This window comes from Nannobrachium achirus (genome assembly GCF_963921795.1).
Source record: "Nannobrachium achirus genome assembly, chromosome: 1".
NCBI lineage: Eukaryota > Metazoa > Chordata > Actinopteri > Myctophiformes > Myctophidae > Nannobrachium > Nannobrachium achirus.
In genome coordinates, this window is record NC_137810.1 from 58,118,777 (window position 1) to 58,143,648 (window position 24,872).

The 24,872-nt window shown below is 42.8% G+C and overlaps 1 protein-coding gene across 1 annotated transcript in view; it reads right to left on the bottom strand.

Moving 5' to 3' along the window:
* Positions 1 to 952: 952 nt before the first annotated feature.
* Positions 953 to 24,872, bottom strand: part of ghrhrl (growth hormone releasing hormone receptor, like) — a gene marked incomplete at both ends in the record, with an annotated part of 50,229 nt that continues 26,309 nt past the window's right edge. Inside the window, 8 exons of the mRNA XM_080730454.1 lie at positions 953 to 1,054; positions 1,919 to 1,960; positions 7,421 to 7,550; positions 11,674 to 11,765; positions 15,209 to 15,278; positions 16,098 to 16,158; positions 17,409 to 17,562; positions 23,246 to 23,378. Of these exons, the coding sequence (XP_080586580.1) occupies positions 953 to 1,054; positions 1,919 to 1,960; positions 7,421 to 7,550; positions 11,674 to 11,765; positions 15,209 to 15,278; positions 16,098 to 16,158; positions 17,409 to 17,562; positions 23,246 to 23,378 (784 nt within the window). The remainder of the gene's footprint in view (positions 1,055 to 1,918; positions 1,961 to 7,420; positions 7,551 to 11,673; positions 11,766 to 15,208; positions 15,279 to 16,097; positions 16,159 to 17,408; positions 17,563 to 23,245; positions 23,379 to 24,872) is intronic.

Below are 24,872 nucleotides of genomic sequence, written 5' to 3' on the forward strand. Positions count from 1 at the left end.
TCAGGGCTCAATTGAAAATCTCAAAAGCGTTCGCGGCCCACCCATATCTGACCACTTAGCACAGCAGCCGTTAAGTGGCCACATGTGGGATGTGTGCATTTTCAGAGCAGGTCTATTTTAACCACCTGAAGCCCAGCATCCATTTTCTGCATTGGCCAAAAAATGGGTGTCCTCCAAGTTTTTGAACATTTTCATAATTTGTTAATGTTACGACCGTAGGTCGCATTTACTATGAAAACCTGTAGCTCATGTAAGTCAGTCAGTCACGCCTCATGTCACGCTCCATATATGGCCAAGACAATTCATTTGCTAGTCTGACTGTCACGCGGCAACCACACTTGCAAATTAATTCTGTCCGTGTCCCTTTTATGCCCACATATGGAGATCCCTGATGTCATCTATATTAAGCCCACTGATACTAAACAGTGTCGTCACCATGGTAACAACGCCCAACTGACTGACTGACATCCCTACAGTGCCCAAATTTGATAAAACGGGTATTGCACAACTGGACACCTCCGGTCCGGGTTCTCTAACATTACTTCTGAGACTCCTACATTCAACCCCTCATCGCACACCCCCGGGCACAGGACTAATTTAAATAATTTTATACATTTTAAAACAAACAAACAAAAAAATCTAACATATATGTCATAAATAAATAAAAATAATAATTAAGATAGTAATTAAGATAATATAGTGAAAATAGACGATCTACAAGCCCAGTTTCTAGTTTGGGTCCTGGGCAAAATGTCTAATCGACCCAAATGGTGTAAATGACTCGTAAATGTGTAATTCGGTCAAAGAGATATCTCACTGAAAAAGGTCAGGTTGGACTTTTGTCAGAACACATGGGTGCAGTCCTACACTGTTTTTTTGAGACACATGTACACGGCTTTACAGGAAGCTGTGGAGAGTGGAGTTGAATCTTTCTTTAGTTTTGAAAGTGGGACTAAAACGGCGTGTCCATCTGACTGCCCTTTGCTCCAGGCGAGACCACGCCATAGCTGGTCTCCTGCCACCGCAGCCACTGCATATGTATCTCCTTCTGGACCTGTCAGAATGAATAAATAAATAAATAAGAGAACATCATATCAGTAGACATTTTCAGAGGAACTTCGCAACCGTTGCTAAGTTTCATCACTTTGACAGTAATGTCTACAGTTGAGGGCCGCTGCTTCATTAGTAGACTATTCTGTTTTGGGATTTTTTATAGAATAAGAATCTTTTTTTCTTCTTCTTCTGTTTAGTAGACTATACTTAATTTTGATTTAGACATTTAAAATAATACAATAATCCAAACAATAGAATCATTCACACATATCTAATGGTCTTGCAAGATAAACACAGCTTCTAAAGGTACATTTGCATGATTGCAATCATAAGAGAATCATTTTTTGCGGATTTGTTCAACCAATCAATATTTCTCAAATGTTTTTACAGGTAGGAGTGCTATAGGCCAGGGGCAAGGCAAGGGTTGAGAAAACAGTCAAGTACAGTAAATGGATGAGTTGATTAGTTGATAAAAACCATTTGGAAACTATTTAAACAATTTTATCATTTTGAATCAATGAGGTTGATGCCTACCCTTAGGTTGCTCCCAGTGAATGTAAGCTCTTCCTTCATATAATGAGTATACTGCATCTGACCTACATACTCTCACTATAAATGGATATGAAGCAGTCGACTGTGCGAGGTGAGAGGTTTTCACTAAACATTGTTTTGTCTTGTCTTTGTCTTGTTGTTTTGTTTTACTTCACTTACATAAATATATAAGCTTATTATAGTTATCATTCACCTCCAAATTATTTGAAAATAACCTGTACATTCTGTTAAGCAACTATGTGACAAATGAAGCAAAAAGGTGCTAATTGCAGTGTGGTGTGTTGTTCTGTGTTCTGGTGTTGCTTGTACTGACCTCTTGATTGAGAAAGCAATAGAGAACGGCAACAATAAGCCCCTGAAAGAGAGACAGTGTCAATGTCACATCTCCACTCATGGAGATAATGGATGAAAAGTTCAGCTGTCGAACCTATATGCAATAAGTAAATCAGGCTTAAGTAAGCTGGCAGTCCCAACAATTCAACAACATGTGTTATATTAATCTATTAATCATGCTGCCGGCATTGTCTGAATCCATTTATAAGTTGATAACGATCTTGCCGTGAGCTACAAGCGTATGAGCTACTGGCTTGATGATGAATTTGTTTTCTGCATCTCCTCTCCTTTCATCTCTAAAATAAAAGATTATGGAATGAAAGTCATCCTAGATATCTGACTCCTTTTTCACGATCAAAGAAGCAGCTTATTATGCAATTGCCAAAGCCTTCAAATGTCCTTGTGGTGGTTATTGAACATGTATACTCATTGCTGTGAACAGAACAAAAGGTAACTTGGAAATATTTTGTGGACCATTTTGGCCTTAAGTAGATAGGATAGAAATGTGAAGAGACAGGAATCTGAGGACAGAGGGGGGAAAGGACATGCAACAGAGGACTCTTGAGGACACTTTACCAAATTGGGGTTGACACACTATCAAGGTCATCAATCAGGACGGTCTGTAGATAATTTCATACATAATGTAACTAGAGCAGTGGTTCTCAAACTTTTTTAATTTCAAGGACCCCCATAACTCTTAGAGTGAACAAATGGAACCAAAATGACCCTTAAGCGTCCATTTGTACACCTGAGGGCTCTATTTTGATTGTCTTAAGTACTATCTCTTATGCCTTACTGTCTCCAACCACCGAACCTTTCGTCGGAAAGGTCGGGTTCAACTATAAAACGACGTCACTCGCATCTTAGTTTAGTTTAGTTTAGTTTATTTGATCATCACATATTTTCATACAGGTCATACATAATCATTGTTACAGGTGATCAAAAGGAATAGGCTGAAGCTGAAAGCTTGTGAATGCCTATCCTACTTATTCATGAATTAAGACATTGATTAGTTATAAGAGTGTTCAGATTATTATTATTTTTTTCATCAAAAAAGAAGAAGAAAGAAGAAAGAAAAGAGAAGAAAAAAGTGAAAAAGACTAAAAACAAGAATGTATATGGAAATAGCCTTGATAAACATTTCATCTATCTATAAATGCGACAAATCTCTGTCTGTTTGTTTGTAATCCGCGTATCTCGAGAACCGTTCGTCCCACCGGCTTCAGATTCGGCACGTGCGTTCCCCGCCGCCGCACGGAGTGCAGTGCCGGGCCTCGACCCGACCCGACTCGCGGTTTTCCGAAACCGGCGCGAAACGTTCGGAATCTCCTTATGCGGAGCTGATTGTTGACATCAGGCTGTTCCGGAGGAAATCGGCGCAATCGCTGACTCATTGTGACATCACTTCATAAAAGGCTCTGACATCACGTACGCCACATGAGTCAACAAAAAATCTCTGTGAGTGTGTATGTATGTATGTATGTAATCCGCGTATCTCGAGAACCGCTCTTCCCACCGGCACGCACGTTCTCCAGATATGGGCATAAAATTAATGCCCGAATGCGGAGCTGATGTCTGACATCAGAGTTTTCCGCAACCGGTACTGTGTGTGCAGAGATCTCCATATATGGGCATAAGGGGACAAAGGCAAACAGATGGTCAAAACGTGTCCTATGACAACAGGTATATTGGGGTTTGCATTAAAGGGTGGGGCATTCATGGGGTCCGCTCCAAAAAAGAAAATAAAAGAGACAAAGACAAACATAAGACAAGCAACAAAGCGTGGGACTGGGAGGATGACTTGAATGATGCAGATTTAAGCAGGCTGTGTATTCTGCTTAAAGAAGAAACAAACAAAAAGCGACAGAGATCTCATATATGGGCATAAAATGGACGCAGATAAACAGATATCTCCATATACGGGCATAAAGGGACACAGACAGACAGATACAGATGGGGTCCGCTCCAAAAAAGAAAATAAAAGAGACAAAGACAAACATAAGACAAGCAACAAAGCGTGGGACTGGGAGGATGACTTGAATGATGCAGATTTAAGCAGGCTGTGTATTCTGCTTAAAGAAGAAACAAACAAAAAGCGACAGAGATCTCATATATGGGCATAAAATGGACGCAGATAAACAGATATCTCCATATACGGGCATAAAGGGACACAGACAGACAGATACAGAGATCTCCATATATGGGCATAAAATGGACGCAAATAGACAGATATCTCCATATATGGGCATATGGGCATAAAATGGACCCAGAACTATATCTGCAGTGATCTCCATATATGGACATAAAATGGACACAGGCAAACAGATGGTCAAAACGGGTCCTATGACAACAGGTATAATGGGGTTTGCATTAAAGGGCGGGGCATTCATTCCCTATTTACATCGTTCCCGAGTTGGCCAGGTCGCCGACTAGACGCTGGGCCGCCCGAAGGGCGGCCCAGCTTCTAGTAATAATAACAATTCAAGAAACAGAGATATGTTATAAGAGTGTACTCGTTTACCGTCTAGAGAATGATAATGGAAGAACATAGGTACAAAGTAATAGTAAAAAGAAAATTAAAATAAAATGAATAATGATAACAAGTGCAAATAAAAAATGATAATAATAATGAAACTATGTTTTGCTGTATTTGGCCAGGATATTTAATTTGAGTATTTTTTTAAATTGTAAAATGTTCTTACTGTGTTTGATCTCTTCTGTCAAACTATTCCAAATCTTTACTCCACAAATAGAAATGCACATACTTTTTCGGGTGGTCTGAACAGTTGCTTGTTTAAAATTGAGTTCCCACCTTAGGTCGTAGCCCCCCTCCCTATCACTAAACATGTCAAGAATGTTAGCTGGAAGCAGTTTATTTCTTGCCTTGAACATCATTTGAGCAGTTTTGAACTCTACTAGGTCAGGAAGTTTCAATGTGCAAGACCTCAAAAATAGATTATTTGTGTGTTCATTTGTGTGTTCATCTTCTGAAAAGCATTACCCTGAATTGACCGAATTCACGTTACGCAACTTCCTGGTGCTGACGTCACGGTTGAAGGGGAAAACCCTACTAAAAGCCCATAGAGTTAACACAGAAATCGCAAATTTAATGCAATTTCCGAATAGTGAAGTATAAAATACGGCTAGCATGATCAAGAACACAAGATAGTAAAAGGCACAAAGCGTTATAATTTACTTTACCGTTGGAAATAATGATTTGTTGACTTTAAGTCCAGCAATTTCTGTGTTATTTTACCCTTAGCTGACGTCAGCACCAGGAAGTTGCTGAGAAATCTTGCTGAGTGCTCGTGCATGGGCGGGCTGTGAATAGGGTCTATTAGAGTTTGGAAAGCTGCACGTCGGAAAGTCAGAACTCTACGACGAAAGGTTTGGTGGTTGGGATGCCATCCGGTCTAGAACGGATCAAACGATCTGTTTAGTAAACGAATACCAGGCTTTCCCCCGAGACAGCCTGGTGACGCAAGGTTAATCAAGGCCTGGCATAGTGTGATGGCTTTTTGGTTTATTTGTCTCGCACAATTTTGTCTCGCACATCATCGGGTGTTTCATTCAGAGACAAACACAAGGTGTGAATAGACATCCAGTCCATGGCCCGAGTCATTCCATTCAAGCACTTTGTGATGGATTACTTTAGAATTGTTTGTTATATGCTTGGCTGGATTAGTTTCCAATCAATTTCTCGGTCTGGATATTCATTTGGAAAATGAGATTATGGAGGCATAATGTGCTGGAACAGAAACCGGACTACATTAATGCTGCATAACTCAGAGTGATGACAGTGATATGCATGGATGCCCTGGCTGGAAGCATTCTGATCAGGGGCGTCACAAGGGGTAGGAAAGTGGGACTGAGTTACTAGGGCCCAATTATTTTATACCTTAGCTATTGAAAAATAGCAGATATACAAGCTCACAGCGCGGCACCGAGTGCCGCGCTGCGAGCTTGTAGATCTGCTATTTTTAAAAAGTCGTGAAAATGAGTGCAAATCTTTGAATATATGTATTTTTTAAGCAAACATTTGTAACTCAAATTTTGCTTCTGGGGGGTCCATGGAACGAAATATTTTGAGATGGGGGTCCGTGGCCAAATACATACCATTTTGGGGGTCCTGCACATGAAAAGGTTTGAGCACCACTGACATCGAAAAATAGGTTTTTAAAAAAAAAACCTTAGAAGGATTTGAAATATTCAAAGATTTTCATGATTTTTCAAAAATAGCAGATCTACAAGCTCGCAGCGCGGCACTCAGTGCCGCGCTGTGAGCTTGTATATCTGCTATTTTTCAATAGTTAAAGCACAGGGGCCCCACAGTGAATCCTTGTACCCAGGGCCCAGAATTTGGTGCGACACCCCTGATTCTGATATCCGAAGCCGACTCTACATTTTTTGTTGAAATTTGGTACTGTAAAATGAATCTCCGTGACTTATTCCCTGCTCAGTTAATGTATTCCCATTACCTGCACTTCAACCCTGTGTGCAGTAAATGGTTACATACATTTCAGTTGTTGGGTACATTAAGAGTAGAACTAAACACAAGAGATTCCATTATCGTGTCTGTTTCTGTGTTCCATTAATGTATGAGAGTGAGTGAGTGAGTGTGTGAGAGAGAGAGAGAGAGAGAGAGTGAGTGTGTGTGTGTGTGTGTGTGTGTGTGTGTGTGTGTGTGTGTGTGCGTGTGCGTGTGCGTGTGCGTGCGTGCGTGCGTGCGTGCGTGTGTGCGTGCGTGTGCGCGTGCGTGTGCGTCAACAGAAAGCGTTAGTGCGCTGAGTGAAAAAGGTTATAGCCGGCATGAGTGTAAGTGTCAGATAGGCTACTACCTGACAGGATATAATTTATGTATTATTATTTCTAATTCATTAAGGGTTAAGGTCCTTACATGGTAATAAGGTCCATCCATTTTGTGCGATTAATTCACGTTAATTAAGCGCTGTTTGTGCCATGGCGACATGCACACAGAACGTGAATATAATGAGGCGAATGGGCGATAAAGTGGCGTAATTCTTTCTCAAAACAAGGTACATTTTTCAAATAAAATCCTTAACCTGTATGAATGAGGTATCACCAAATAAATAGTTCTTCACATCGTTCATTGACAGATTAACACGTTTAGCTGGGGACCCCCTGGGACAACCCTCAAGGACCCCGCTTTGAGAACCACTGCTCTGAAACATTTATTCTCAACATGGGGTCCGTGGGGACCCCCCAGGGGCACTCATGGGGGTTCCAGTGGGTCCCCAGCTAAAATCCATTAGCTGGGGAATTTGATTCGACAGTTGGGAACCAAATGGACCCCTACGGGTTTGTAACTCTGAGAGTGCACAAATGGAACCAAATGGTCCACTTGTACACTCTCAGAGTTAAATTAACACTATACAAAAATGGGGATCCGTGGCCTTAGTTGATTAAAGCATATCAAACTGTGGGTTCTTGAATTTAAAAAGGTTGAGAATCACGGCAGTACCTGAAAGGAGCCGAGGCAGAGCTCTAGGTAGTCCCGCAGGTTGACATTGAAGTAGTCTGGCACAAAGTTAAAGAACATGTAGTGGGTTCCAAACAGAGGGATGAGGAGGAGGGTGGACTTAGTCAGACGTCTGTTTGGACAAAGAGAGGAAAGAAACAGGTGAGGAAAGGTAGCCGATATCCCCGTTGTCATCCTTTGGGATGGGTCTGTTATCACGGTTGTCATGCCTTAGCCCAGTGGTTCTCAACCTTTTTTTTGGGGGGGGGGGGGTCCTCAGATGTTTAGCTATATGTTAACATTGTTTTCTCACTCAACAGTCAACAGACCAACATACAGTTGAAGTGTATAGAGGGTATCTGCACATATTTAAAGTGACAATTTAAGGACTTTAAAGACCTTTTTAGTACCTCTGGTCAAACATTGGTCAAATTGTCAAATATTAGAGGCTGAAATTGTGAAAATAGCCTCGCAACGCGAGGCGTTGTGAGCATGTAGATCTGCTATTTTCACAATGGAATAGGTCGAGTCAAACCAAATGTAATGCCAACTCTTACAATTCCAAGTGCTTGTGCAGGGTGGGGGGTCCCCAGTTAAAATATGATTATTGGGGGTCTCCAGTTAAAATATGATTATTTGGGGGGTCACGGTCTGAAAAGGTTGAGGACCACTGTCTAAGCCAATAGTCCATGGGCCATACGAGATGTCGGTATCCGAAAGGTGGCAAAGGCTACCATGCATTTTTGAAAAGCTCTGTATCTGTAGATAGTGAATATTTTGGTATGAAAACCCTTTTTGAGACACAGCTAAATTGGTGTTATCAGCCTCTAGAGTTGGTGTCCCATTAAATTTACTATACGGGGGAAAAAAAGCAAAGAATGAATCTGCTTTAAGTAGCATATGAGGGGTCTAACTAGGGGTTTTTCATGATTCTGAATCCATTGCAAGCATCTGTTCCTTGGGCTAAAAACGGCCCCACAAGACTATGGTTTAGTGATGAAAGTGATGAGTCATCACTTTTCCCACTTTTGTGGGGGCCATTTTAGCCCAAGGAATGTTTTTCGTGCAACACAGATGCTTGCAATGGATTCAGAATCATGAAAAACCCCTAGTTAGACCCCTGTATGGTAAAGTTAATGGGACACCAACTCTAGCGGCTGATAACACCAATTTAGCTGTGTCTCAGAAAGGGTTATCATACCAAAATATAGTCTACAGTTATAGAGCTTTTCAAAAATGCATGGTAACCTTTGCCACCTTTTGGATACCGACATCTCGTATGGCCCATGGACTACAAGGCTCAGTAGTCTGACTACTTGCTCCCAGGAGCTGGTAGCTCCGTTATCACCCTTGGTCTTGTCATTGCAATGCGCATGTGCTAACACACAACACGTTCAGAGGAATAATGTACTGGTCGTTCCCTCAGCGAGAATCGAAACCGGGACGTTGGATTACCTGCCAACCCTCGCTACTGGGTGTGCTAACCAGGCAGCTGGCTGACTTTTTTTTTTTTTTTTAGCTTGGTTTTAACTTTAAACGGCACATAACTCGGTAACCGCACGAACCGCGCGGCAGTGAAAAATACTATGCCTACCCTAACCTCAGTAAAACTATGCCTAAACCTAACCCAAAACCTAACCCTAACAGTAAAACTATTCCTAAACCTAACCCTAAAGCAAAAATGTTGGGGGTGGTGCCTCTGTCTCAGTAGCGTCCTCAGTAAGAGCGCATGGCTAGAGTTCCCAACCTGGTAGTCTCGAATCACAGCGTGAGTAGGGCTTCTTTTATTTCTCCTCTGAACGTGTGTTGCCGCATGCGCATTGCAATGACAAGACCAAGGCTGATAACGGGTCTCCCAGCTCCTGGGAGCTGGTAGTCAGACCACTGAGCCTTGGCTAAGGCATGACAACGGTGATAACAGACCTATCCCAAGGGATGATATGTATCAGGTGCGAAAGGACAAAGGGACAAGGGAAAGAAAATGGAGAGACAGAAAGGAGCAAGATGAAAGAGAGCAGTGTTAGAGAGTAACTATAAGTACATTCTGCCAGGTAGGGTACTTACTGTAAGTACAATTTTGTGGTACTTTTAGTTTATACTTACTCCACTAGATCTCAGAAGTAAATATTGTACTTTTTACTCCATTACTACAGTTATTTGAAAACTTGAGTTACAAGTGACTTTTGTAGGTTAAATACAAAACATAAAAACATTAACTTTTTAAGTCCTATTTCATACGAAAATAGCTGATTTACAAGCTCACAACGTGCAATACTTGTAGTCAATACTTTTGCAATACCTTTGCACCTTTACTCAAATGTTGAATACAGGACTTTTATATACTTTTTTATTTTTACATTGTGGCTTTTACTCAACATCTTCTTCCACCGTTGGCGGAGAGAAGCAGAGAGGGGGAAGTGACGGAGGGGAGGCAGCAGAGAGGGAAAGCGCGAGAGACAGAGAGAACGAGGAACAAAGGTGTTTACATCTCATTAGCGCATTGTTGTTGCGTAACATATTTCCACACATTAATCGCCGTCTCAATCTAATGGGTGGCTTGTGCGCATGCATGCATTATTCTGTAGAATCTAGAGTAGAGAGGAACACTTGAAGCTGCTTCAGGCTCTGCGTGTGCATGTGTGTGTGTGTGTGTGTGTGTGTGTGTGTGTGTGTGTGTGTGTGTGTGTGTGTGTGTGTGTGTGCGTGCGTGCGTGCGTGCGTGCGTGCGTGCGTGCGTGCGTGTGTTTGTGTACAGGTGAAATGTCTTTTTTAAGTTATGGAGATTCTAATTAATCCAAGAAATGGAATTAAGTGACACGTCCACTCGAGTTAACTTATTTGGCACGTCTGTTAATAAGCTGTGAATTATGCATGTGGTTGCTGAGGGCAGTCCGGGCACAGAGTCAATTAGGAGAGTCTATTCCAATAAGGGATTCTTGTCATAAGCTCCTTGATGATGTGAAGTGCTGTGGAGACGGTCAGACTGGCTAATCATTGGTCCCGTTTGGTCTCATGCATGCTGAACAAACTAACAACCAAGTTATACCCAATGTAGCCCTGAGGGCATTCAATCTGTGTGTTCCTCTAACACAGGGGTTCCCAAACTTTTTTGTCTCAGGGCACCCCATAAATATTTTTTTAATCCGTGGGACCCCTACATTATAATTTTCACTCCCAGCACCTATTTATAGCATATCGTCGTTGTCGGGTGGAAACCTTGTATGTCCAAAACCGTTCGTTTTGTATTTATCATCTATAAAATGTACTAACTAGTGAAAACAGCCGATCTACAAGCACACAACGCCTCGCATCGTGAGGCGTTGTGTGCTTGTAGATCGTCTGTTTTCACTAGTTTTGTGCGACAGTCTTGTATGATGAAGCAGGGCTTTGCTTTACCAAAAGACGCACACATTTGAAACTTGGAGATACAAGGTTTCTGCTCGACAGTGATGATATTTTAGTGATTATGTTAATGTTGCGAGGAAAACGTTGAGAGCCATTTTGGTAAGAACTGACTGAAAATAACTTTTTCAGTCAGTTAAAATGATACTAAATATTTTTTCAAGTGTCCAAATAAATTCCAAATATTATCAAATGATCTCGTAGCACCCCTGGACTGCCGTCGCGGCACCCCAGGGTGCCCCGTCACCCACTTTGAAAACCCCTGCTCTAACACACTGTTTCCCAAACACTGGATCGGGACCCATTTGTGGGTCACGGAGCAATTCTTATGGGTCCCTTTATGCCTAAATTTTTTTTTTTTTTATTATTATTACTATTTCAAAACCTTTTCAAAAAACATTCCCATAAAAGTTAAATCTTTCATGAATTGAAAACAGATTCAATGATCCTTTCAGTAATTTCATGAAGAAATAATTTCCATAAATTAGAAAACAAATGATTAAGCAGCGAAACGATGCGTTGTGAGCTTGTAGATCTGCTATTTTCATTAGTTTGGGTCCCGGGCAAACGTCTAATTTCTCTTTTTGGGTCTCGAGCTAAAAGGTTTGGGAACCACTGCTCTAACACACTGCCACTCAACATATGGGGCCCAGGGACCCCTAGGGGTCCATGAAATGGTAGCAGGGGGTCCCCAGCAAAATGAGTAGCGGTAGATCTGCTATTTTCAGATAGTGTTGACACTTTTTGAAAAAAGTGGCATTTTAACGACACAAATCTTGTTCCTGGCAAACATGGCCAGGAACCTGGCAACATTTTCATAGCAAAATATACATAAATAAGCAGTAATTGATTACCTGTACTGAGCAGAGTTATTGAACTGGATGAGACGGGGGTTGAGCTTCTGAATGAGAATCCTAATGATGTTCATGAAGAGCATGAAATTGACCTGTTGATAGACAATGATACCGTCACAGTCGGGCAGAAACCTTGTATCTCCAACTTTCAAATTTGAATGTTTTTTTTTTTCGTAAAGTAAAGACCTGCTTCATTAGCACAAGACTGTCGCACAAAACTAGTGAAAATAGCCGATCTACAAGCACACAATGCCTCACGCGAGGCGTTGTGTGCTTGTAGATTGGCTATTTTCACTATTTTAAATCGCTTTTAAAATGATAAACACAAAACGAACAGTTTTGGTTTCCACCCGACAACTTTGTCATAAAAGAGTGACATGCTAAAGTCACAAAAATACCCACTACTTGTCTACTCAGTACAAGATAGATATCTAAGTTTTTGCTACCGTTGTTTGTTTTTTGTTTGTTTTTTTCAAACTGAAAGCGAAGGTGGTCTAGCGGCTGCAGGTTTTATAAGCATTGTAAGCATGATTGTGAAGCAACACTCATGCTTGTGACTAAATAATAACATTGGATGAATTGGAACACAGGTTCTTTTTTTCCTGGTGTCCACCTGACAGCGATGAGATGGAATAAAGAAGAGTAATAGAAAAACAGAGAGTAGAAAAAGTTGAGATTTTTCTATACAGACACCTAACACCTTTCAACCTGGTATTTCTATAGGCACGGCATGTCAGGCGAACGTATTCAAAGTAAATTTCTAAATTCTATCCACGAGTTTCCTACGCCCCATAGTGCATTGCGCAAACGTCTGCATCGAGGTTCCGCCGCCGATTTACAAGCTCACAACGGGTTGCATCTGCGACACGACGTGAGCTTGTATGTCTGCTGTTAAACCCGGAAGTTTGGTCCTGATAGTCTCCAGTAAACCCCCGGGGAAACTTGTGGATACCATTCTTTGGGGGAGTTTTTTTGAAAATCTCTGAAAGCATAAAATACGGCCTGAGTGGTTAAGGATAGTTTATGCTTCTATGTGACACAGCACCTTTTCCCCCAAAGCATAAATCAGGCTTCAAAGTGCCATAAGAAATATATTATTCGTACTTTGCAAGGCTGAAATTCAGAATAACAAAAAGCACAGCCGAGTGGGTAATGGATGGAGAAAAAAAAAGAGAAACAAAAAAGGAAAAAAGTAGGTTTTGGAATTGCGGGTCTCAATGCATAACAATCAACCTAAAAGCTATGAGGACGTCAACTTCTCTAATCATAAATACACTTCTCAAAAAGCGCCTTTCAGAAGCAGTTATAAGGGATATTTCTCTCAAACATGTTTGGGGTCATTTTAACATCTACTCTGGCTTTTGTGAGCAGCCCATGGTTATGGTGAAGCATTCTGCCCTCCTAATACATGGGGGGGGGGGGGGGGGGGTTGTCCACCTACAGAGTCTGTAAACTACACCCCAAAATGCCGGAAATGTAAGCTGTAAAATATGTAGCACATCGCACAGAATGTATGACAGAAGAGTTTGAAAACTGTGTGAGTGTGTCATTGGACCAAACCAAATTATAAAACGGCAGAAAGAAAGCTACCTGACACATTGGAGAGAAGCAACCCAAAAGCAGAGCAAACTAGAATGCTATTTGGCCCTAAACAGAGAATACATTGTGGCAGAATACCTGAGCAAGGTGACCGACCCAAAACAAAGAAAAATCTTGACTAGGTACAATCTCAGTCTCAGTGAGCACAATCTTGCAATCGAGAAAGGACGTCATAGGCATACCTGGCTCCCTATGAGTTAAACAGACTTTGCACCCACTGCACACAAAATGAAGTGGAAACTGAGCTACACTTCCTAACCGCCTGTCCACTGTACCAAGACATCAGAGACACATACTTCCCACAGATCATAACCACCCAAGGAGAGTTAGAAAACATGACCAATGATGAAAAACTCCCATACCTGCTGGGTGAAGTAAAACAATGTGCAAACACTGCAGCAAGATTTGTGAGCTGCTGTGATAAGAGAAGGATATCAAATGGAACCCAACCACCTTAAAAACCATTGTAGGCTACCGGTATATATCCCTGCTCTGCCTGCACATAACCTTGATGCGTGAAAACTGTTACACTCTTTTCACCTGTACATATTTTGTTCCGATTGTATTGTATTGTATTGTTGCGACCGAAGGTCGCATATACCCTGAAAAACCGTGTCGCTTGAGTGACCTTCCTTTCTTTCTTCCTTCCTTCCTTCCTTCCTTCCTTCCTTCCTTCCTTCCTTCCTTCCTTCCTTCCTTCCGTAACCTTCCTTCTGTAACCTTCCTTCTGTACGGGAGTGATGTCAGTGTGATGTCAGCGAGTTGTGACATCACTTCCTATACGGGGCGTGGCTACACAAAATGTGGATAACACTATATATGGAGATAGTCATCATGTCATATGGGACTACCGTCATAGACAGTAGCCAAAAGAGAAGGATACACAAGACTAAGAAAGACAAAAAAAGAGAAGAATAAAAAAGAAAAAAAAGGAGGAGGAGGATAAAGATACCAAAAGGAGAGAGAAGAAAGGGTGGATGAGGTACAATGTGTCTCAGAAAAGAAAGTGTAACAAGGAGGTGGCAACGGGGCGGCTAGATAAAGTTATTAGGCCTGGATCCGACTTTAAATCGACGCACAGGATTCCAGAAGTGTAGCGCTTATTCGCTCTTGTATCAAACTGGTACTCGAAACGTTCTTAGAATTTAATATATATTTTCTAAAGTAAATATGGGGGCGGCTGTGAAAAAAAGAGAAGAATAAAAAAGAAAAAAAGGAGGAGGAGGATAAAGATACCAAAAGGAGAGAGAAGAAAGGGTGGATGAGGTACAATGTGCGGTATCCTCCTTGTCAAGCTCAACGTTGGGCATTTGGACCTATACATGGAGAAATGGAGCGAACCTGTTTGGCCTAAACATGGAGATCTGGTACAGAATGACTCATATATGGGCATAAGAAGTATGTCATGTGACATCACTTCCTGTACAGACAGTCAGACAGACAGCCATTGACTCCGGCCTAACAATGGCTACTGTCTATGACGGTAGTCCCATATGACATGATGGACTGGATTATCTCCATATATAGTGTTCTCCACATCTCCATGTTTAGGCCCTATCGCTCACACCCTAGGTGGGGTTGCGATAGGGCCTTTCTGTGTGGAGTTTGCATGTTCTCCCCGTGTCTCCTAGGGTTGATACCCTCACAAAAACATGAACAAACTCCCCCCAGAATGACAACAACTAGAATCGTCAGAGAAACGCTGTGGTTGGCCAGATGGTCAAGAATTGGCGCAACCTCGCCCTTTAGGGCGAGGTCGCATGTCACCCTGAGGTTGCATTCCACCCTCAGGTGTCTTACTAGTATTGTATTGTATTGTATTGTATTGTATTGTATTGTATTGTATTGTATTGTGTACAGTTCTGCTTTGCCAATGTAAACGTATGTTTTCTCATGCCAATAAAGCCCTTTGAATTGAATTGTGTGTAGAGACTACCCCTATAGAGACCACGATAGGTCCTTTGATGATCCACCAATAGGGTGAGTCCTCATTGACGTCCCAACATCTGCATGGGAAGAGGACAGGAAGGAATGAGAAGAAAAGCAACATGGATACTTTATACATACTGTAGGAGCTTGTCTAACAAATACTGTGCAAATCTAACAATAACACTTCCCAATGAGTTCTAGGGGTTGAGAGCTCGTGCTGGAAATCGCTGCCAGCCTACGCAACATTTCGATTAGGTTTGCGTAGGCTAGCAGCAATTTTCTCTACATAGATAGAGCACACTGGGAAAAGTAAGTCAGATTTTCATATGTCCTTCTCACAATTAATCTTGCGTTGCCAGAGACGAGAGATCGCCACCTATACCGATACATCTGGGGATTTCTAAATATAAGTTGAACTGTGGTGAGAACAGCTGCTAACAAACCTTTTGACAGCAAAATTTTATACAGTTTTAGTCATTGTCTTTTTAATACAATTTCATTTAGTTTTTTGTCATATTTTAGTCATCTGAAAAGTTTTAGATTTAGTCTATTTTTAGTCGACTAAATGTCATAAGATTTTAGGCGACTAAATCTAGACTAAATCTACAGTTGAATTTGTTGACTAAAATGTATTTTGGCCTTGATGGTGTCGTAATGCCTGATTTTACACTTAACTAGGTTGCATGCTGAAAATAGCCGATCTACAAGGTGAACTTGTAGATCTGATATTTTCAGAGAGCAACACCTGAGCAAACATGAAATGACTTGTCTTTTAGTTCTACTGGATCTCTTCTATCTCACATTGACAGAATGCAATCTCACACGACAAAGGTCCACTTTAAGTATTTGCCTGTATCATCATGCAAAGAAATGTAACATAATAGCAAATTACTTACTCAGTGTCCTCAAAGTACATCCTAAATACCATCCACAGCACAATGAAGACAACAGGTACACCTATAGACAAAACATGAAACATGAGTTTAACATGAGAGAAATTCTAATCAATGCAAGTTACAAGCCAAATTGCCCTTTTGAGCACAATTAATAAATACAATTTTAAGTACAAACACAAATCTCTATGAAACAAACATGAGAATTTGTTTCCCTTCTATTTTTATCCACCTGTTTCCATGAGAATTTACTGTAGCATAATTTGCGAGACACTTCCGGTTAACAGCAGACATACAAGCTCACGTCGCGTCGCAGATGCAACCGTTGTGAGCTTGTAGATCACTCTCGGCTGCGGCGCCGGAAGCTGCCTGCACATTCTGCGCAATGCACGATGGGATGTTGGAAAGTTGTGGATACTCAAATTATGATCCTAATTTAGTTTATGAATTGCCATGGGGCAGTCAAAGTTAAACCCAATTTGTACAGTAATTATAGTTTATTCCACTCTAGCTCGAGAGTTGTCGGGACATGTGGAAATAATAAACTGAAGATGTTGGCAGATGGCTGGTTGTCTGTCCCTTGTGCCTTAACATCCTACTCTGTGAAAATCATTTTCAACAGGAGCCGCAAATAAAATTCCATTACATTTTGTACACCGAGATAAAGCCAAGTCCAAGACCTCAATTTCCTTAAGCTTTCAAAGTAATGCGACAAAAAAGCACCATATGATTCATGTTTTATTTTTCCTTTCCGAGAGAGAGAGAGAATTCAGAGAAACTAGCCAGTCCACGTTCTCACCAGAGGCTTCAATTGGGTATGGCAGGGGTATACAGCTGCCATACCCTGGGCCAAGGGGGGGAAATAAAATAAGTTACTTTAAAATATAAATCCATGAATGTCTCATTGTCTATTCTGTGCTGGTTATTATGTTGTTAAATTACATTAAAATAACTACAAATGCAAAATTTAACAAGGTATTATAATTATATATTCTACACACTTGTATTCTCCCCATCTTGACAGAATAGTATATTCCCAGGTTCCGCAGGTCAGCTGCACAGGTGCAATGCATTATTTTTTAATTGTGGCACGTTTACTATATTATGTCAAGTTTAGCTGCACTTGAACAACTGTTCCAGACTGCCATATCCAGCCCAAGAAACCAAAGACTTTTTTTGGGGGAAAAAAATAGAATGCACTTCTTAAAATAAATGTATCATGCCTGTTGCTAAGGTATGGCAACATGACTGGTGTCACACCAGTCATGTTGCCATACCTTATCTTTTTCTGAACTGACGCCACTGCGTTCTCACCCCAGCCCAGGAGGCCAAAGGCCCACAGACAGCGGCGGCTGTGGTAGAAGGAGGAGAGGAGCAGGGAATTGAGGTAGAGCGCCTCCACCATGAGCCAGAAGAAATTAGTCATCACAAAGTAGTGTAAGAGGACCACAGAGGCCTTACAGGCAAACTGGACAGAAGGAGAGGGACACAAAAGGGGAAGAGAGACACAGTCAGACAGGGTATCAAAGAGGTTTGTACAAATAAAAAGGTATTGGGCCAGTCAATCTAAGCTAGAAAAGGGGTTAGGGTTTTTTATGATCCTTAGGGTCATCCATTATATCCATTATATTCTCAGTGGATCAAGGTAAATTCAGGGGGTTCAAGTTTGGGTCCCCCCCCCCCCGCAAAGAATCTTCTTTTAGCATGTGAGGGGTCTAACTAGGGATTTTTCATGATTCTGAATCCATTGCAACATTTGTTTTGCACAAAAAAACATTCCTCTGGCTAAAAACGGACCCACAAAACTATGGTTTAGTGAAGAGTCATCACTTTTCACAGTTTTGTGGGTCTTTAGCCAGAGGAATGTTTTTCGTGCAAAACAAATGCTTGCAATGGATTCAGAATCATGAACAACCCATATAGTTAGACCCCTCACATGCTAAAAGAAGATTTTTTTTTTTGGGGGGGGGGGGTCTTTTTTCCTGTATAGTAAGTGAAGGAACCCAAGCTTGAACCCCCTGAATTTACCTTGATCCACTAAGAATATAATGGGAAACTTTTAACATGTTTTTTAGATGTGTTAAGAACGTTTAGTTGCCAAGCTCAACGTCGGGCATTTAGGCCTATACATGGAGATATGGGGCGAACCTGTTTGGCCTAACATGGAGATGTGGAGAACACTATATATGGAGATAGTCCATTCCATCATGTCATATGGGACTACCGTCATAGACAGTAGCCATTTGTTAGACCGGAGTCAATGGCAACCAGGATTGAACGGCATACGGGTCAGAGTGACGTCATCAATATGACGTCACCAAAACGCATATAAACCAGCTTCTCATTTAGATCTGGGGCAGATTCCAACGGCTCCAGTTGAACACAGGAAGAAGCACTGAGCTAGGCATAGCAATAACTAAGCTAAGCACAGCAATCTCGATAGACCCCAGTAGAGAACTATACCCGAAGGGATAGTACGGGTTAGGCATTGAAGAGTCTTAACAGACCTCCGTCAGAGGTTCTGCCGGAGAGAAACGAACTTGCGTCAGAGCCAAGGCAGAGCTCTATATTATGGTGTCAGAGTAAGGGATCGCAGAGCTATCTGAGGACACAATGCCTAAATCCAGCAGTAAGACCAAGCATCCGAGTAGAGGCTCCAGACCCTCAGCTGCGACGGTCAGCCTCTCGGATGAAGCACCTACCATCGACAGGTTGTGGGTATGGAGGTGTCGCTGGACCCGGGAGCGGAGAAGACAGACGAGGCGGTGATGGATGAGAAAAACAGAAGGAGGAAGGAAGAGGTTGAGATGTGGCGACAAGTGCTAAGGAAGAGGACGTGAGAGAAGAGAGGAGTGGTGGAAAGATGTGAGTATGTTGGACATAGACAGCTGGAACAGATGATGGGAATAATGTGAATAACTGATGGTTAATATGTTGGGTTTAAGGTCAGTGATGGTTGTCATGGTTGTTGGTTTGTTTATGTGTAAGTTCCATTCCAGCCAGCCAGCCTCGGAGATACCACCAAACCAGATCCGGCCCTGACGGTATATTTGGGCACCATCAAACCAGATCCGGCCCTGAAGGTATATTTGGGCCAGCCCTGACGGTATATTTGGGCACCATCAAACCAGATCCGGCCCTGAAGTTATATTTGGGCCAGCCCTGACGGTCTATTTGGGCGCCATTCAAGGGATTTGTCTAAGAGACACAGCCCTGACGAATAAGGGTACCATTCAAGCAAACACCCTGATGGACAGGGGACGCAACCAACAGCCCAAGGTGGCGAGGATGGACTGGTGCAAGGGTACCATTCTAACACTAACCCGATCTAGACTAGCTCTTTCTCCACAGATACTCACAGAGATGAAAGGATGGTAAGGAGACACAGGCAAAGAGGCCACAACCACAAGCCGGTCAGATCAGACGGCAAGGAGACAGGCAATAGGCTTATTGTTACTACCATCAAGGATGTTGCCAGGAGACGGGATGGGGACCAACATCACCTCTCCTGACTCCAGGGATTGAGGTGGAGGTCACATTGTTCAGTGTTGGCTGAGGATATTGAGGGGACCCTGAGTTCCAGCACCTCTGGATGTCACAGGGTGGTTGAAGCGTGAGGGACGTGCAGACTGGCGGACAAGTTTCCGAGGTGGAGCCCACCAAGGGGCCAACAAGGGACCAGCAACCCACATGGTCCACACTGAGCTGCCCACCCGCGTGGACTGATTGTACTGACTTGGCAGCCTCGGATCCAGCAAGCTCCAGGGTGGATCAGGGAATATTGGAGATAAGACTTCCTGCGACGACTGCACAAGGCTACCTTTAGATCAAAGAATGGAGATGTGAATTGTGAGGGATCCTGTTCAGATGGAGATCGGGACATGGAGAGGAGGTACCTAGAGTGTTGCAAGCCTACTAGGAGAGAGCAAGGCAAATAACTAGGAACAAACTGTCTTGAAACATGGACCGACCCCAGACAGACGGCCTGGAGGGTGTAATGAGGCACAACTGGCAACATTGGGTAGACGGCCCAGAGACCAGGATGAGGGAAAGACTGGCAAATCAGGAGGACGGCCCGGATGATGTACTGGGCTGAGTGGAAGACGCCAGAAGGGCGGCCTGGATGTTGGGATGAAGCAGCAGCTGTGTTGCCAGGTGAACAGCCTGGATGCAGCACCAGGGCTAAGCCAGTGACGTTAAGCAGGCGGCCAGGAGGCCCAGACGGGGCGGCCACAGCAGAGGCATTGTTAGGCAGACAGCCAGGACAGCAAGACAAGATGAGGAGTCCCAGACGGGGCGGCCCCATCAGAGGCATTGTCAGGCAGATGGCCTGGGCGGAGAGACTGGTGGACGAACAGGATAGAAAGATGAGGCCTTGTCTGGTGGACAAACAGGAAGGAAGGACGAGGTGTCCTCTGGCTGAGACACCAGGAATGCCCCATGTTGTGGAGGCGATGGCAGGGATACTGCTGATGCTGGAGGCGATACTGCCGATGCTGGAGGCTATGCTACAGATGCTGCATGTAGGGTTGCAGACAATCAGCGAGGACACTGCAGACTTGAGAGGCGAGGACGCTATAGGCGAAGCCAGAGATGTTGGATACGCTGGAGGTGAGACCCCAACTGGGGGGGTCGATTGAGGGTGGTGAGGTGACCATGGACAGGTGTAATAGATCAGGAAGCTGGAAGGCAAGTCTCCACAGAGCCACAGTTTAGCCACACAAAGCCACAGGCTGACCCCAAGAGCTCATAGAAGTTACAATACCCGTCAGCCAGCAATTAACTTGATAAAGCAATGCACCCAATTGTGCTCGATCTGTAACGGAGTGTGGACGGACCTGACTGGTTGATCAACGACCAAACTCCTCTGGATAGTTAGACTCACCACTGAAGGTGCTGTGCCCTGGATACCTTTACATATTTCCTAGAAGGAAATCTGTGGGGCGGCAAATGTACAGATACAACGGAGGAATGTACAGATACAACGGAGAGCATCTCAGTACAGGCGTAAAGGGCTTCGGCCCTACCCTGTTGGCAGGAAGGACGGAACAAAGATGGAGAAGAATTGTCCGTTGGTAAAGAGGATGGAATAAAGATGGAGAGCAATTGTCAAAGATGGAGAACAATTGAAAAATGTATGATCACCCAGAAGCTGACGTCAGCAAGGGGAAACGACAGCTTCCCTAAGCAACAAGAAACATTGTGAAATAAAACGATGTCAACCAATCATCAAGGACGATGATACACAAGAAGAAGACCCAGACCTTATCAACAGTTTTTGTGGCAACTTTTACCTGGTGGCATTTCATTATCACAAGAGGGAAGCCTTATGAATTACCATCCAACCATGGGATGGACCTCAAGGGAAGAGAATGAGGAGTATAGGATGCATTCACTATCCAATCAGGGGACAAACCTCAAGGGAAGAGAATGATCAATAGAGGAAGCACCCACGTTCATCTAGCCAGAGATACAGGCTCGATGCTAGCAGGTTTTGATTGAGTTCGGTTGGGAGAGGAAGATCTGAGCCTTTTGCAGGCTTTGCAGGCAGCGCAAGGTGATGTTGAGCGCATGGGCAGTGACGGACGGAGTCTACAGTGTTGATCAAGACCAAAGACATTCTCAACTTAGCAAGATGTTGCAGACATCAAGACTCAGGGACACCGGACAGTACCCCCAAGGGGCGGCAAACGTTTCATGAGGTGGCAAGACCCTTCATGGGACGGCAGGATGCTTCAGTCCAACACGGGCGGCCAGGTGGAAATCATCAAGCATGGAGCGGAAGCGCAACAAATAAAGCTGTAATGGGGCGGCCAGATAACGTTGTCAGGCCTGGATCCGACTTTAAGTCGATGCACAGGATTCCAGAAGTGTGGCGCTTACGCGTTCCTGTATCAAACCGGAACTCAAAACGTTCTTAGAATTTAACATATTTTCTAAAGTAAATATGGGGGCGGCTGTGTTAAGAACGTTTAGTTGCCAAGCTCAACGTCGGGCATTTAGGCCTATACATGGAGATATGGGGCGAACCTGTTTGGCCTAACATGGAGATGTGGAGAACACTATATATGGAGATAGTCCATTCCATCATGTCATATGGGACTACCGTCATAGACAGTAGCCATTTGTTAGACCGGAGTCAATGGCAACCAGGATTGAACGGCATACGGGTCAGAGTGACGTCATCAATATGACGTCACCGAAACGCATATAAACCAGCTTCTCATTTAGATCTGGGGCAGATTCCAACGGCTCCAGTTGAACGCAGGAAGAAACACTGAGCTAGGCATAGCAATAACTAAGCTAAGCACAGCAATCTCGATAGACCCCAGTAGAGAACTATACCGGAAGGGATAGTACGGGTTAGGCATTGAAGAGTCTTAACATAACAGACCTCCGTCAGAGGTTCTGCCGGAGAGAAACGAACTTGCGTCAGAGCCAAGGCAGAGCTCTATATTAGATGACCCTAAGGATCATAAAAAACCTTGAACCATTACTATTGCAATTTCTTCTGGGTCAAACCTCAGATTGACTGGCCTATATCGTCAGAGAGAGAGAGAGAGAGAGAGAGAGAGAGAGAGAGAGAGAGAGAGAGAGAGAGAGAGAGAGAGAGAGAGAGAGTGATTAACAATCAATATTGCTGTCTGAGAGACAACAATAGAGATGCAGCAAAAGATAATATGAAGGGTAATTGTTTGAGAGGACAGCGACAAGATTTGAGTGGAGAGCATAACGTCACTGTCGGGCGGAAACCCCAAATGTCCAAAACTGTTACTTTTCAGAAAACGATGAAAAAAGAACCTGTGCTCCAATAGATCGAATGCTGTCATTATTTTGTCACAAGCTCACACAACCTAAAGTCTTAACCACTTATGCCCTATTTTGGACATGTCACTACAGGCAGTTTTTATTCTCAAAAACAATTTATAGAGAAAATAGAATATCTGCAAGCTCACCGACATGTTGTGAGCTTGGAGGCTATTTTTGCTACTTTTATGTACCAAAGTACAAAATAGGGCATTAACCTGTGAAAAGTATGAAAAATGGAGAATGAAGGTTTCTGCCCGACATCGAAGGTAAGTAAGAGTAAGTAAAAAAAAAAAAGAAGAAATGTAAGGAAATAACTAAAAGCCACTTTTCCTCCAGCTTACAGTGGAGAGGGTGCAGTGATCAATGTCTTCGTTGGAGAACAGTGTGGCATCCTTAATGAAAACCCCCACAGACTTCAAGATGAAAGTGATGAAGAGTTGAATGTGGATGTAATTCCTGGCACAGCGCAGCCTCCTGTTCAAACCGGAAACACAAAACACAAAAAAGGTCAAAGCCCGAATGTGCTATTTTAAACAGATAAAATCTTTTCTGAACTTTCTGGCTACGCGTTGCTGTACTATAATCAAACAGAGAAAGTGAATGCAGGGGACATTTTTGACTCGAGAAGAATTGCATATTGCCTAATGGATGCAACTGGATGAGCTGAAAGTCGGTAACAAATTCTGACGCTCACTTCTTTTTGGTCATCTGGGCCCACTCTGACTGTGACAGCGAGTCAGACTCTATGCTGTGCTTTGCCCCCCCCCCCCCCCCCCTACACTACACCACTGGGGGAGGGGGTGATAAGATGGGATGGTCAAATATCAGTATTTGATGCCATTAAAGGGTCAAACTCGCAGCCAGCAGCCACTCCCCCTGACCCTTATATTGTAAATATCTACTGTATATGCACTGTTTTCTTTCTTCTTCTTTTTTCTGGCTATCCATGCCCTGCATAGTACTGTGTTCTATCCGTCTGTCATTCAATATTATATGAGATGCTTAAGTGGTTTCCTGTGTAAATAAGCCAAGTGCTGGGGGGAGGGAGGGGTGGATGGGAGAAAACATAAAAACAAAGAGGTGTTCTATTTGTATTTTTCTATCCTTGTAACCTAATCCTGTCTCTTTGAATAAAATATGTTTAAAAAAAAAAAAGGCCAAGTGCTTTCTAGGATCTCCTTTTAGTTGACCTTGTACCAGTGAACTGTACTGTCATGAAACTGTACCTTTTTCTATGCAAACTTCTAATAAAGTCTTCAATCAATCAATCAATCAATCAATGGAAAAACCCTTGGAAAAACACATGGTCGTACACACAAAGCCGCATCATGTGGGTCTATCATCATCATCATCGTCATCGTCGTCATCGTCATCATCGTCATTATCATCATCATCATCATCATCATCATCATCAGCACCACCGCTCACTTCACACTGGTGGGATTTTTAGTAACATTGAGGTGTTGGAAAACCAAGAGGTGGAAGCATAGTTAAAGTGGCATTGAATGAGGGCTCCGGCAACGGCAAGATACTGAGAGCACTTTTGTTCACAAAAGAGGAAATTCTAAATGTTCTTTGACTGACGTTTTTGATCACTTTGCATTTCATTCAACAGCAAAACTCTCTCCTATATTGACGTTAACTTGAAGTTGAGTTTTAAATGGCTTTTTGACAGAGCAACATTTATTGTTCCATTCTCTGAGCCCATGAGTGAGTCTGGCATCTGTGGATTTGTGATTTGGAAATGGGTTTGTTTTCCAATAGACTAGAGAATTTGTACTGATGACTAAAGATGTCTACCAGGGAAGATGGCATACAATAATGCTCATATGAAAAAAGGCAGTATCTGAATCAGAAATAACGAATAACTAATAATATTGGCATCCTGATACATTTACCCAATTATCTCTTAACATATAAATGACGTCCTCACGTCTTTGGCTACTGATTAATAAAAGGCAAAATACA